Below are 13,748 nucleotides of genomic sequence, written 5' to 3' on the forward strand. Positions count from 1 at the left end.
GTATGTGTGAGTGTTTGATCACAGAGTATAAAAGGAGAAATTTGTTTTGCATTTCATTTCAGAACACATTAATCTTTAATACGCCATGGTCCTGCTTGTGAAAAATCAATGTTCAAAAGAACTCCCCTCTTCAAAGCTTCATAGAGGACTGTTACTCTCAAATACTAATGCATATTAATACATCTGAATTTGTACAGTACATTGCAACTCTGAGCACCCTCCCTCTTGGTTTCCCATTCCTTTACAGGCTAGACAATGCCTGGGTCACTATAAATTCTAGAAAATTAAAGTAAAAATAACAGACTACTTGTTGCAGCTTTCCAATCCCAAACAGAGTGCATTAAATAACTGCAAGACAGTGTGTCACAGTCTGTTCATAATCTAGATTGGGTCCCATCACGCAATTCAAGTACAGCCCTAGCAGGGATGGACATTGCAGGCCCGTATCTCCTTTCGGTTTTTACAGCTAGTAAGTTGTGCATTCTTGTATCTCTTCTTGGCAGTCATTAAACGCTCCTGGATTCCCCCACCACACAGCTTGGTACAGTCAGTCCATGCAGACCATGGCTTCATTTTGCATCCTGCAGGAAGAAAATAGACCAGATACAACTGTTGATGATCAAATAATCATCTGCCTTTTTATTTAGAGACACTGTCTGTAGTGGTTATGATATTATGAATTAGTAAAGGAGAGATTCTGTGTCATCTGTAGTGGCAATGTTATTAAACAGAATTACTTTAACAGAATTATAGCATCTGCAGTGGAGATGTTGATTCTGATTTGCCATCGGAAAGAGTGTTGGCATCAGTAGTGCTGTGATGCTATGATGCATAATTACAAATTAAATGACATGTTGTAATGATACGTTTAATTTAATGGTATGAGTCTGATGGACTAAAAAAGAGCTAGCTATGATGGTATTATGTTGATGTACTAAAAAAAAAAGCCCCAGTATCCACAGTGTCAGTATTATTGATGTTATAATGCTAATTTATTAAAATATATTGTCAGTGTCTTCAGTGGTAATGTTATGATGCTTATTTGACATATGTATAAGTGATAACATGATACTGATTTTCTAAGGTCAGTATCTCTAGGGGTGATGTGATGATGCAGAATTACTAATGGTAAATGTCAGCAGTAGAGCCATGCATATCAGCCTGGCCTGACGGGCCCTGACTTATTTACGCCCTTGGGCAGGGCTTCAGGCTAATATTCACATCATAGCTCAGACCTGAGCCGGGCATCAGGCCTGTTTTAGGCTTCTCATTATTTTTATATTTTAGACATCCATCAATTATGGTGACGAAAAAAAAATTCTACCGCAACTGTCAAGAGCGGCTCGGACGGTGTTTAGTGACCCGCCAGCAGCAGCAGCGAGCGTGCCTTCAGCCCAGCTGGAAGAACTCTGCATGCAAGTGCGCGCAATAGGCTAAAGCTTGCTGCAAAGCCCCAGCAAAAGTAATTACCATGAATGTGTCAGGGGGAAATAGTAAGGAGATATTTGAATTATTTATTAATAAACTAGTGATTTCTGAGCCAGTGTCGCAAAGATGAAGTTGACGATCCTGACTCACCATCTCCTCATTGGCCACGCCTTTAGAGAGAAATGCATCTTTACGAATTACACAATGAAAGAGTTTTTGTTTTCGATTTGAATTATTTTGTTTTAAAGTAATAATTCAAAGCTTTCTATAGATATATTTGTCATGTATGTGCAGCACACTTTTATCTAGGTTAAACATTTAAGTCATGTTTTATTAACAAATTTTGGGAGGAACACGCGCAGATAATTAACATCCATCATCAGTAATTACACCATCTATCCAACCAGCACAAGAGAGAACCCCTATAAATAATCAAAGCAGTCTTACCTTCACTATCTCAAGTCTTTCAGCATTTGGTTCACTCCTTTTGCCATTTAACACAGACCCAATTTCCCGTTCAACGAAGAGACCTATACTGGGGATTTTTCAGATCCTCCGCCGCAATTTGCCGGCCCCATGATCACTCCTTCCAGACACGGCCGCCGAGCACCAGGCTTAATCGCGGCCGCTGCTCTTCTCGGCCATCCACACACTCTCCACGACGCCGATGCTTAACCTCGCCTCCACTGGCGAGACTTCCAACTTCCCCGGCATCCTCGTATCATTCGGCCGTACCAGTAATTCCTCCGATCGGAAAGTGGACAGTATTTAAGACCGAGGCAAACGCTGATTAATTCCAATGCACCGTTCTCGCGGAGGGTAAACAAAGCAGATCTGTACGATCTATTAGTCAACCTGCAAATTAGCCAACCTCATTCCTAAATCCACTCCAGCCGCCAAGGCGGCCAATAGACCGTGCAAAGCCCCGAGCTCGCCTCGCTCGACACCGCCATCGTCCCGCACAAGACCCGGCTCTCCTCGAGCGCTGGGTCACAGCAGCAGCAGGCCTTCAACGAGCCTGGGCCGCGTCCCAGTTCTCATCGCAGAAAAGCCTCACTCGCTTACCGCTTCGGCTCAGCCTTTCACCGCGGCTCTTCCGGTGGCAGCACCGTATGCAGTCGGGCCTCCAGCTCTCGTAGCAGACGCTAGCTTGAAGCTGCCTCCGCTAGTGGCGCAGGCCATGTCGCAAATTAATACATTTTCAGGTGAAGTCGGCTAAATTTTGTTAAACGACGTTATGACATAAACGGATGTTGATGCCATTTTGTAACCATGAAGCAAACAAGGCATTTTTTTTTTCCAACGTTTATCATCCACACTGAAATGTCTGAAAGCGTTACATTCGCCTTACTGTGCATGCATAAAACCTCACTGAGATGATACAGATGGAACAGACATAATAAGTTTCACGCAATTCTTCTGGCAGGATCAATTCATTTACGGAAATATTTCACCATTCACTGGCGCGCTCACTCAGAATGGATCTAAATCGCAACTGCCCTCGTGTTTTGCCGCAGGACAGCAATCGTGAGTACATTTTCCGTCGTCTTTTTAGGACTGTGATATGAAGAGTGTGCACAGTAAATATATTTAGCAACAGTGTGAAAGTGAATAGCACTTAACTGCAAAATTAACGTTACCTGTAAGGCCTAGAAACATGTCTACAATATGGGTCACATGACTAAACATGCGTCATGCGTCATCAAAATGAGAGGAAAAGATGAGTTTTCAACGGAAACGTATTAACGTGGACAAGGCTTGAGGAATTGCCGAATCTAGCAACAAATTGCTAAGTTGGCAACACTGCCCAGGCATTTCAGCTTGTCCCGCTAAATGTCACTAACCCTTCCACTTTCCCGCGGCCTACAGCTACAGCAGCCGAAGCAAGCATGAAGCTGCTTCCGCTTGCAACACAGGCCCTCACATCTCAGAATTTCCGTCCTGTTACTTCTAATCCCCTTTTTACCTTTCAGCGGGTACCTTGCTAACTTAGCAACCTGCCTCCGCTAGCAGTGCAGGCTGCACAGGGTCTTCAGGACTCCCTTCCCGTGGCCTACAGCTACAGCAGGTGAAGCAAGCGCGAAGCTGCTTCCACTTGCAACACAGGCCCTCACATCTCAGACTATCCTCCTGCTACTTCTTACCCCTTTTTTCCTTCTCAGTTGCCTCCAGCTCCCGTAGCAGATGCTAGTGTGAGCACGCCTCCGCTAGTGTTGCAGACCCATCCACAGCCCTTTCATTTTCAACCTCCAATCACCCATACTACCATACCAAGCTCTCCTAGCCTTCATCCAGCTCAGGAAATCACAGTCCAAACTCCCATCCGACCCCCTTTTTACAGACGACTCCAACCACCCCGTCACTTGTTTCTGGTTTCAAAGGCACCCCTTAAGTCCGTTTTGCTCCTATCCGGTACCCCAGCTGATAACTTTTCCAGCCATTCATTCCGAATTGGCGCGGCAACCACAGCGGCCCAAAAAAGGCCTCTCCCAGCAGCAGATACAAGCACTCGGTCGCTGGTCGTCAGAAGCTTTCGATCGGACCGCTCCCACAACAAGGAAGCCCACTCTAGCCAAACCCTCATCGGCCAACCCCTTTAACGTCAGTACAGCCCTGTTCACTCAAACTTCAGACCCACCATAGCTAACCCCGTATTAGCATCACCTAATCCATCTATAATGGCCCATCCCCACTCCAGCCATCCCAGCAGCACCCCGCTCCCTCAGGTGCCTTACCTAATTCCCACTCTGCCGCAGCAGTCCACGCTCCAGCAGGAGCTCTTCCATATTTCCCCACTGCCGCAGCAGTCCCCGCTCCCGCAGGAGCTTTTCCATATTTCCCCACTGTCGCAGCAGTCCCCGCTCCTGCAGGAGACTTTTCCCTATTTTCCCCACTGCCGCAGCAGTGCCCGCTCCCACAGAAACCTTTTTTCCGTTTTTCCCCACTGCAGCAGCAGTCCCCGCTCCCGCAGGAGCTCTTCCATATTTCCCCACTGCCACACTGTCGAAGCAGTTCCCGCTCCCGCAGGAGCCTTTGTCTGTATTTTACACTGCAGCAGCATTGCTCGCTTCCGCAGAAGCCACTTTCTCTTTTCAGATGCTGTAGCAGTTCCCACTCCCACAGCAGTTTTCTTTTCAGATGCCGCAGCAGCGCCCGCTTCCGCAGAAGCCTCTAGTTCTCTCTTCTAAAGCCTCAGCAGTGCCGCTACTACAAGCGACGTCCAGCACCCCACCAATCTTAAGCTTTGCAAATTTTGGGGGGTTATCAACGCTCCTCTCTGGCTGCTGTCCCGTACTAATTGCATCTTTGGGTGAGCGCTCCGGGTCTGGGCTAAAAACCGAGCTCGGACCCCTCTCCCCGGACAGGGGGAGTACCCTTGGGGGGTTATCAACGCTCCTCTCTGGCTGCTGTCCCGTACTAATTGCATCTTTGGGGGAGCGCTCTGGGTCCGGGCTAAAAACCGAGCTCAGACCCCTCTCCCCGGACAGGGGAAGTACCCCGGGCTCGAGAGTGAATACCGAGCTCGGAGCCCTCTCCCCGGACAGCACGCCAAATACGCAAAGCAGTCTTACCTTCACTATCTCTAGTCTTTCAGCATCCCTCCACCACCCCAACTCTTCACCTTCAGCCCGTTCCTACCCCAGCACGGGGAGGAGCACTTGGGGGGAGCGCTCTGGGTCCGGGCTAAAAACCGAGCTTAGACCCCTCTCCCCGGACAGGGGGAGTACCCCGGGCTCAAGAGTGAATACCGAGCTCGGAGCCCTCTCCCCGGACAGCACGCCAAATACGCATAACCTTTACTCAGTTTATTATATGTAAGTGTGAACTCGTGAAACTAACATTGTGATATATGCTTGAAGTGTTTTATATCTATAGATTTTATGAAGTCGTGATGATTTGAGAAGACTAAATTGATCAAACATAGGCTATGATCAACTCACTGTCTGCCGCTGGCCGCTTGGTCGTTACTTTAAAAAACAAAAACTTACATATAACGAACAAAAAACATGCTCCAAACGTTTTTTTTTCCTAAATTAACTTGATGAAAAATTAAATGAAAAATTATCACTTTACCATTACATACAAAACTGAACTATTTTAATAGTTGAAACAGTAGTATAAGCTGTTTTGGCATAAAGGGAAAAAAAGACAGGCTCGGGTTGGACTCGGGTTGGTAGTGATGGTAGGACTGGTAGGATCCCTGAGGACCCCTGAGCGTCTCGGGCCAGGGCAGGGCTAGGGCCTATATTTGAGGCCCGTGCATGGCTCTAGTCAGCAGCAATGTCATGCTGGCTTGCTAAAAAAAACATTGTCATTTAATGTTATTATTTAAGGGAAATTCCACCCAAAAATGAAAATGTTGTCATCATTTAACCCTCATGCCATTCCAGATGTATATGATGTTAATAAAATGAAGAACATGTATTGTTTTACACACAATTTATCAAATCTGTCCTTTCCTTTTCTATTGTGGAAATAAATTTTTCATAATTATGTTCTTAACAGAGTTCAAGTTATTCTTTGTACTGTTGACTGTTGATTTCCAGGGTGTTTTAGAGTGCCTATAAGCAAGAAAGATTCATGTGAAGCTATAGAATTGTTCTGGCCTGGAGAAAAGACTGTACTTAGTGTAATTTTTACTTCTATTTTTATGTGTGTTTTTTAACATTTTATTGTTTAATGATAACATTTTATGTATGTTATAGTTATAAGTACATGGATGTGGTTAGTGTTCTGGCATCTTGCTGCAATCTTATATTCCCTAAACAGGACATCAAAGCTGAGTCTGAGTCAGTCTGTCTTCTGAGATTTTTAGAAAAATAAGCACTATGTCTGAGTTCTAATAACATTAAAATGGACTCACATAGATTATTACTAATATTTTTAAATGTAATTGTTTCACAACACGCTTCACAACATGCTGACGTTCACAGCATGCTGACAGTTGGAAGTGATTATTGGTTAAGTTAAGTTAAAAAGTTAAAAGTATTAGCCTTTTTTTCTCATGCACATGTATAGTTTTCCTTAAAAAGACATTGATTTATCAACTGTGATCATATATATTACAGTTGTGTTCATTTTGAATGTTTTAAAGCAACAATTTTAAGGCAGTTGCATTATATGGACACACAGACACAGATTATTTTTTCTAAAAATCCATGTTTATGTTCTGTATGCACAGAAGAACGAAAGCCACACACATCTGGGATGGCATGAGTAAGTAAATGATGAGAGAATTTACATTTTTGGGTGGATTATTCCTTTAACAGTGACGCTTGCATGTTCACCTGCGAGCTCATCAGCACTCTCCTCCCTTCCCTGTTTGTTCCTCCTCTTCTTACGGTCTTCCTTGCGCCTCTTCCTTTCATCACTGTTTATGCCTCCTTGATTACATTTCTTGATCTTGCATCTTTTTCTCTGTGTGGTCTCAGGGCACGGATCCCCACCAAACTGAGGCTCCAGAGTGATCATGCGTGTGCGGATCAAGTGACCCTTCCCACAGGATTTACTGCACTCTGACCACTCGGACCACTCTGACATCACACAATCCATCGCTAGAGAGAAAGACATCAAAAGAGACAATATTCAAAAAGAGAAATATGACAACATAGGCCTATCTCAGGGAAAATATAATTATTTAAGAAAGGATGTTTAATATTTAGCATTTTTTTTCTATATTTTGTTTATTAGGTGCCCCTGGTTCACATCACAGCTGTCTATCTTTCCAATGTATTTCTGATAAAACATATTTCAATCATGACAACTCTCTGAATAGTTTTATATGTTAAAGTATTTGGTCTTGGCATACTAGATCTGCCATGTACGCTGCTGCAGAGCAAGTATGGACTTGCTACCGCCAGTAGATACACAGACACACTGCTGTGAGCATGTAAAATGTGCTGCTGCTGCATGAATAGACATACATAAATCTAATAGTAGATTTAGACAGGTGGATCTGGGGAAGAGGAGGGTTTCAGAGAACTTCTAATAGTGCGTTGCAGGACCAGTTTACAGTGAATACTGAACCAGATTATTTAAATGTTGAGCAAGCAATCTCATTGGCTTCAGACCATTCAGCTTCTGTCATGTGGTGAACAATATGATCGCTGGCAAATTGCATTTAAAGAACCTATCTGCCTGTGCCATCCATATTTAATGACTCAACTAGAAATGTAACTTTCATTTAAATGTTCATGTTATTTTTAATTAATTAAATTAAGCCTTTGTCAAGACAATTATGGAAATAACGAGTCTCTAAAATACATAAAAAGGAAATCTGCCACAAGAGGTATTAATTTGTAATAGAAATGTATTTCTTAAAAGAAACCAAGGCTTCATTATTTCATTGAAATGTACAGTACTAAGTAAAATAATTGTATGTTTGAATAATAACAGTGATATAATATGTGTTTGCATATAATAAGGGCTTTTCATTGCAATTATACAACAGTTCAATAATCAAGAAGTTGATTGTGTAACTCAGAAATCTTCAGTTCTGTTCCTTGAGCTACACACTTGAGATGTCCCAACTTGCATATTATATGCACTAAATAGTATCAGAGCTTAGAATTAGAGTGTCTCAAATCATAGCAAGTTGAAATGAGTATCCTACAGTTACTCAGATGGTCTGATATTTCAAAGGGTGGGGCTGGCCAACTTGTTATCACAATGTATCAAGGTCAGACTTTAACTCTACTTCTCCTGGACCCACTCTCACAATTAGGACTGACTAACACACATGGACACACACAGACACACACTGTGTATCTGTTATGTGTGAGAGCTGTTAACTGTTATGTTTGTGTGTGTGTGTGTGTGTGTGTGTGTAATAGAGAAAGAGCATGTGTAACTCACGGCACTCTGGCAGCATGCATTTCTCCATCTGTTCCAGCTCCTCGTTGCATTCTCCCAACTCTGCAGGTGATTTGAGCATACGCTGACGCATCCGTGTGCCTTTACCACACGTCACACTGCAATCGCTCCAGTCCGACCAGGGGGACAGTAAACACGGGATTGTATCTATACACACAAAAAACTCAGCATCATAACACTGAGAACGGCAGGCATGTGGGTGTTTATTCTGTATAAATATGCTAATGTGGGCTTGTATGTGAGAATATGTTAATGTAGACTGTGAATATAATATTGGCATGCATGGAAATGTGTGTGTGAACAATGTAATGTGAGTGTATGTGCATGTATTTTATAATAATATGCACTAATTATTTCTTATGTTACGTGTATTAATAGGTTAATATGGGTGTGAATATGTTTGTGAGTGTATTTTTGTGAGTTATGTATTTGAATATGTTAAAGTGGGGTAATGTGTTCGCTACGTGTGTTCTGGGTATACATATGAATATGTGAATATGTAATTGTGGAGATGTTAATGTGACCCAAACATTCACAGACATGTACTGTGTGGGAATATGTTAATGTGCATGTGTGTTAATATGGTAAATTTAGCATACATGGCTGTGCATATATTAATATGGGCATGCATGTGAGTGTTTGCACTCACGGCATTCTGGCATCATACACTTCTCCACTTCCACCACCTCTGCCCCACAAATGGAGCCATCAGACGGGGGCATTTTCACCATCCGCTCCCGTCTTTTCATGCCAAGCCCACAGGTGGCGCTGCATACATCCCATTCACCCCATTCAGTAATCAAGCAACTGCTTGGAGCTACACGCAGAAACATATACAGTACATATGATTGGAACACAGAATTCTGTTTGAAGATAATCTGTGTCAAAAAACAACTTTTAGTCTTTTATTAAAATATAAAGTAAGGATTTGACTGGCTAGTTTTTATTTTATTCAATTCAAGCAACATAAACAATACATAAAAACAGCCATAAAACATTTAGATGAATGAGGATGTTAGCAGGAAACCCAGTACAGTATATTATGTACAGGAACTTTAGGTACACGGAAATTATATCAACATTTACTTCCTGCACAATTGGCAACTGTCAAAAATGTGATTAAATCGTGATGAAACAATAAAATTACGACTGTAAACATCTGTTATATTTTAATGCATTTGGCTTGTTATGAGTCCACAGGTAAATAATACTCACAGCAGTCCTCATTGACAGTGCATGGCTCTGTCTCTTCAGTGGGATGAGTGCAAGCAAAGCCATCATCAGGAAACTGTTTTACATAGCGCTCCCTAGAACGCACACCTGCGCCACATGACATACTGCATGGTGACCATGTGATCCATTCCGACATCATGCACGTGGAAGCGTCTGTAAAAGTCAAAGTTCACTTTGTTATTCATGTCCTTGTTCAAAAACCTTTTAACATTCAACCACCTGCCCTGCTAGAAAATACAGATAAAATTAGCTTAAGTTGATAGATGTTTTGGAACAGTGGTTCCCAACCATGTTACTGAGGGGGCTCCAGGAACATGGTTTGGAATCACTGTTTTGGAACATGGAAGCTGGTTTCCAGGGCCTGGCAGAGACATCTTGGTCAAGGGGCACTACTAGAACAATCACATCATAATAGTGGGCAAAACATTTTTTTGAACACGGTAGCTGGTTTCTAGCTGGTCCAAGCTGATTTAGGTAATTATGGAGCCTGGCACAGCTGGTAGAATGTTTTAGTCAAGAGCCCCACTAGAACAATCACATCATCATATCACTGAACATGGTAGCTAGTTTATTAAGGGCCAATCACGGTTTTAAAATACAGATACCACCTTGAAAATTTACCAACAGTACATGGGAACTTTCTATTTTTTTCCTTTAATCAATTTAGCTTTTCTAAACTGTTTTAAATGTCCTACTATGCATTCATGAAAAATGCCTACTCTACTCTAAAGCTTAATTAAGAACATTAACCTGTTCTGCAGGCAATAATATACAATGCCACCATGAATTGCTAATATTACTTAATCAGTTATAGTCAGATGGGCAAGATGAAAATGTTATGGTGCAAAACCTGGACTTCCCTCTTCTCTCAAATTACTGGCATTTGTCCTGCTTGATAAAATGTGGCTTATTGAATCATTAATAAAACTGTGAGTAAATATGACATCCTGAAGGCCATCTCTATATCATCTCCATTACATGATAATCAATTGATAATGGATATTAACACTTCATTAAACACTAAAGAAAAACCCACCCACTAATGTGTGATTTGCGTTAAACTGCCTGTTTCATTCAAAGTATTAAAGGGACATCTTAATTCATATCTAACTTTATTTATTTTAATTCTTAAAGGTGCTAAAGCATTATAAAACAGCTCCTTATTTTATTCACTATGTTACTCATTACCTTATACACATGCATGCTTGCTCATCCTATGCATCAACATTTTGTTCTATTAGCAATAATAGAAATGAGCTATGCATTTTTAGCGATTTCCAGTCTAGCAACAAAAACTATGCAGAAGCTGCTTTGACCTTTTAATGTCTCCAAGTCAAAATCAATAGTACTGCCCGTATAGAAGTAAGATGCAACCTTACCCAAGAATGATGCAAAGATTCTGTCACCTGATAAAAATGTCTAGTTAGCATTGCTTTAGGGCATTTTTAAAATGTTCAAGGCAGGGTGCCCCAATATGTCTGATCAATAAATATCTTGGTGTGCACAGAAATGGTGAGTAAAGGTTAGCTCACCATAAAATTATATTCTGTCACGGTTTGACTGATAAATTTTGTCCTTGCAGGCTGTTAGGTTAAATTCTTAGACCAGTTATAAACAGCATAAGCTGATCAATGTATGGAAAGAAAGAAAGAAAGAAAGAAAGAAAGAAAGAAAGAAAGAAAGAAAGAAAGACAAACAATGAATCAATCAATCAATCAATGTATCAATCAATCTGCTACAGGGAAAACTGTAGAAATAAAATAAAATAAAATAAAAAACAAAACAAAATAATAAAATAAAATCTACCTCATAAGAACCAAACTTATATCCTTTATAGTCTTGGCAATCCCAGAATGTATTACTGCAATAAACTTGAAATAAATAAATATGTGAAAACAAGTGTTTCAAAATGAGAGAAATGCTGATTATTTTTCCTTCACTACAATAAAATATCTTTAAAAAAAAAAGTTAATTATGTTATAATACCTCACGCCCCCATGACTGCTATTTTTATATTGTAACTTTACAGACTATATTCTACAAACAAATTTGGATATCATTAGGTAACTCAGTTTCATCACCTGTAGGTACCCAAAAAATTGGAGCTGGTGTCAAAAAAAATAAAATAAAATAAAAAAAACTGCTTATAATACATATTTTATTTTATTTTTATTTATTTATTTATTTTTAACAATTGTGGAGTTATTGATATCGTTGTTCTTGACATTGGCCATGAACTCTAACCAGAGCCATGAAAGTCTCATGAAAATAGTCTAATATTTTAAAAAGTTATAAGCATTTTTATGAATTCCATTACATTTTCTGACCATAAGGTGGCATCAGCCCCATGTGAGAGATGCTTTAAATAAATAAACAAACAAACAAGACAGGATATAGTAAAGACATCTATTTGATGTGTATAGACCAACATAAAAGAATAGCGCTTCCAGAATGCAAGAACAAATTTTGTTTTTTAAACCAAAATCAAGTAATATTATTTTGAAGTCTGACAAAAGACCTATAGACCCCTGCATTCTTGTCTATGCATCCTATCCAGCTGTTTTTGAATACAAGAATACTTCCTGTGTGGAAGGCCTCTTAGTAGGCAGTTGTTTCAGTACATTTTTGAACAGAGATAATATCAATATGATTGACAATAACTCCCATGTTCCTTTCCATATGGGGACTAAAATCCTGATTTTGTGTGTGTTTGATTCTGACCCTCATCACTGCAGCCGGGCCCCATGCAGGGCTCAAAGTCTTGAGTATGTGGACAGGGCACACTGAGATCCAGCTGTGCCTTCAGCATCCTCTGCCTCATCCTCTTCCCCTTCTCACATGTCGAGGAGCTGCACGCAGACCACGGAGACCAGTTGGAGTAGATACATGTCTCTGGAGTGTCATCTGACAAAACAGAAAAGAAAAAGAAGTGGGAGGATGAAAAGTCTCATAATATTAACATTTTTGTCTGTAAGCATTATGGAATCTCATAAAGGGAGTGCCCATAAGATCGTTTTTGTTGTTGTTTCAAATAAACATTGGTGAGATTAAAAGGAGAGCAAAGAGCAACTTTTGCTTAAACTTTTGCTTTAAAAGAAATGCCAAAAAAATGTGCTCAAAGAGATGTACTTCAATATAAACTCTTTTACATTAAATTCTCCCAAGACCATATAATCTGACATAACCTAGAAACATAATGAGCTCTGCTTCAACATATGATGTTGTTGATAGCCACAAAAAGATGTTGCATTTCATAGGTCATTCAGCACTGCATCAGTACTATGCTATGGTCACACTCTCTTCATGGCATGTGAATATCATGGCAGGCACTCAGTCGAGTGAACCTATTAAAGGGAACGTTTCGGTTACGTATGTAACCCTGGTTCCCTGTGTAGGGAATGAAATACTGCATAATTCTGCCATACCATTTTGTTACTGTTACAACTTCTGTACTGTTACAGCTTATTTTGTAGAAATCTGAGGAGTGATGGCAAAAGTGCATCCTTTGAGGCACTGGTGTAATGGTGCCTCGGAGGATGCCATTAGCACCATCAGCCAATGAATCTGCATGATTCTATTCTGGCTACAGACAATCGTCACACCTGGAGGGTGCTCAAATAGAATATCATGATTCCAATTCAACATAAAATGTAAATCCCTAATGTAATCTCTCTCTAATCTGAAAGGAAACAAGTATTATTGTGCTTATTGCTTATTTCTCTGAAGGGATTTTGTAAGAAACATCAGAGACCAAGCTGAGATTTCAATAAAAGATAACTGAGAATTTCATTAAGTCTCATGAGCTATGAAAGTTTCTACTGAGTTCACCTCAACTGTTCTGTCATACAATGGGATTCTTCATCTAACATCTTCTGGAAGAACCTGAAGACCAACAATTGGAAACTAGTAAGATTAAATTAAATGCACATTAAAATTAAATGCACAGTCTCGGAATTAATCAGTTATTGTTTCGATGAAATAATGGAGTTTAAAATTTTCTAATGAACACCTGAGACAAAGCTGTTACTTAATGAAAATATACAGTAATTTATGTTCTCATGTTTTATATAAGTCTCCCGAGCCTAGCGTAACCTCTCAAGAATACAGTTTAGTCTTGGTTGGACTGGAGGAGTTTAGGATATTGAATAGTTAAAAGTCTCATTCTCTCTCTCTCTCTCTCTCTCTCTCTCTCTCTCTCTCTCTCTCTCTCACTT

General features: G+C 40.5%; 1 protein-coding gene across 1 annotated transcript in view; it reads right to left on the bottom strand.

Moving 5' to 3' along the window:
• Positions 1-12: 12 nt before the first annotated feature.
• The window catches only part of LOC107663991 (spondin-1-like), a 32,398-nt gene continuing 18,662 nt past the window's right edge, over positions 13-13,748 (bottom strand). The window contains exons 5-10 of the mRNA XM_016454435.1: positions 12,256-12,438; positions 9,517-9,687; positions 8,951-9,118; positions 8,284-8,448; positions 6,717-6,983; positions 13-581 (exon numbers count right to left, since the gene is read on the bottom strand). Of these exons, the coding sequence (XP_016309921.1) occupies positions 418-581; positions 6,717-6,983; positions 8,284-8,448; positions 8,951-9,118; positions 9,517-9,687; positions 12,256-12,438 (1,118 nt within the window). The 3' untranslated portion in view covers positions 13-417. The remainder of the gene's footprint in view (positions 582-6,716; positions 6,984-8,283; positions 8,449-8,950; positions 9,119-9,516; positions 9,688-12,255; positions 12,439-13,748) is intronic.

The sequence above is a fragment of the Sinocyclocheilus anshuiensis genome, unplaced genomic scaffold, assembly GCF_001515605.1.
Source record: "Sinocyclocheilus anshuiensis isolate Anshui unplaced genomic scaffold, SAMN03320099.WGS_v1.1 scaffold215, whole genome shotgun sequence".
In the NCBI taxonomy this organism is placed as follows: Eukaryota; Metazoa; Chordata; class Actinopteri; order Cypriniformes; family Cyprinidae; genus Sinocyclocheilus; species Sinocyclocheilus anshuiensis.